Raw genomic sequence first — 1095 nt, forward strand, 5'->3', positions numbered from 1 at the left:
TGCCCCTAAACGCGGCTTCCAAAATGGGATTTGGGGTTTGGAGGGGATTTTTTGTTTGGGTTGGGTTTTGGTTTATTTTTTCCCGGCAGCTTTAATTAAACCGCGGGAATGCGTGCGTGGAGACCAGGACCCCCAGAGCTGCGTGGTCCCCCCTTACCCACCCTAACCCCAACCCTGCCCCTGACCTTGACCCTCTCCCTGGGGAAATCCCACCGTGTGCCCCACCGCCGTAGGGTTCCTGCCCTTCCCCACTCCCTGTCCTGCCTTCGGCAGTGACAGTGGACACCAGTTACCAGATCCAGCTGGTATTTGGGTGCCTGACCCTGCCTTGGGAGCTCAGCATCCAGCTGAAGGGGTGGGAGAGGGACGGTGATGAACCCTGAAGCTGACCACTGAACCCCTTCCTTCCCAGCGCCTGCTCCGCCGCTCTCCAGCAGCGACATCGTTCATCCCATCAAGGTGGACGAGAGCGGATCGTTCCTGTCCTACGAGTTGTCCCACCGAGCGCTTCACCGGAGGTCCCCCTCCTCCAGGAGCAAGTTTTTCGCCTTCTATGAACTGCGTTACCAAGGAGAACCCCTGAGATTCAACCTGAGCCTCAACAACCACCTCCTGGCGCCCGGGTTTGTCAGCGAGAGGAGGTACGGGGGGATTGCGAACGCCAAGATCAAGTCCCATGCGTACAACTCCTGCCACATGATCGGGGAGGTGCGGAGCCAGGCGCCGCGGGGAGGTCTGGCCGCGCTCAGCACCTGCGATGGGCTGGTGAGTACGGGGGGTTTGTCTCTGAGGACATGGCAGACGCTGTGTGAAATCCTTTTTTTCTGCTGGAAGTGATAACAAAACTCCTCCCGCCAGCAGCAGAGTCAGGATCCCATCACGTAGGTTTGATGCGGCCGTGGAGGAGCTGACTGTAAATTTCCCACGGATTCCAGCAGTTTGGGAACTCTCCGGGGCTGTTTCCTTGTTTGTGTTCGAGTTCTCAAAGAGAGCACTTCTCATATCGCCTCCGCCTCTCGTACATAAACTGGGATTATGAGAAACACATCTGAAAGCAAGGTATTCGCTGCCGGGAGGGATTTATGATAATGCAGC

The 1095-nt window shown here is 57.3% G+C and overlaps 1 protein-coding gene across 1 annotated transcript in view; it reads left to right on the forward strand.

Annotated features, from left to right (window-relative positions):
- Positions 1–412: 412 nt before the first annotated feature.
- The window catches only part of LOC104471126 (A disintegrin and metalloproteinase with thrombospondin motifs 7-like), a gene marked incomplete at both ends in the record, with an annotated part of 8201 nt that continues 7518 nt past the window's right edge, over positions 413–1095 (forward strand). Inside the window, one exon of the mRNA XM_010086356.1 lies at positions 413–765. Within this exon, the coding sequence (XP_010084658.1) occupies positions 413–765 (353 nt within the window). The remainder of the gene's footprint in view (positions 766–1095) is intronic.

Source organism: Pterocles gutturalis, unplaced genomic scaffold (genome assembly GCF_000699245.1).
Source record: "Pterocles gutturalis isolate BGI_N339 unplaced genomic scaffold, ASM69924v1 scaffold1901, whole genome shotgun sequence".
NCBI classification, from domain to species: Eukaryota; Metazoa; Chordata; class Aves; order Pterocliformes; family Pteroclidae; genus Pterocles; species Pterocles gutturalis.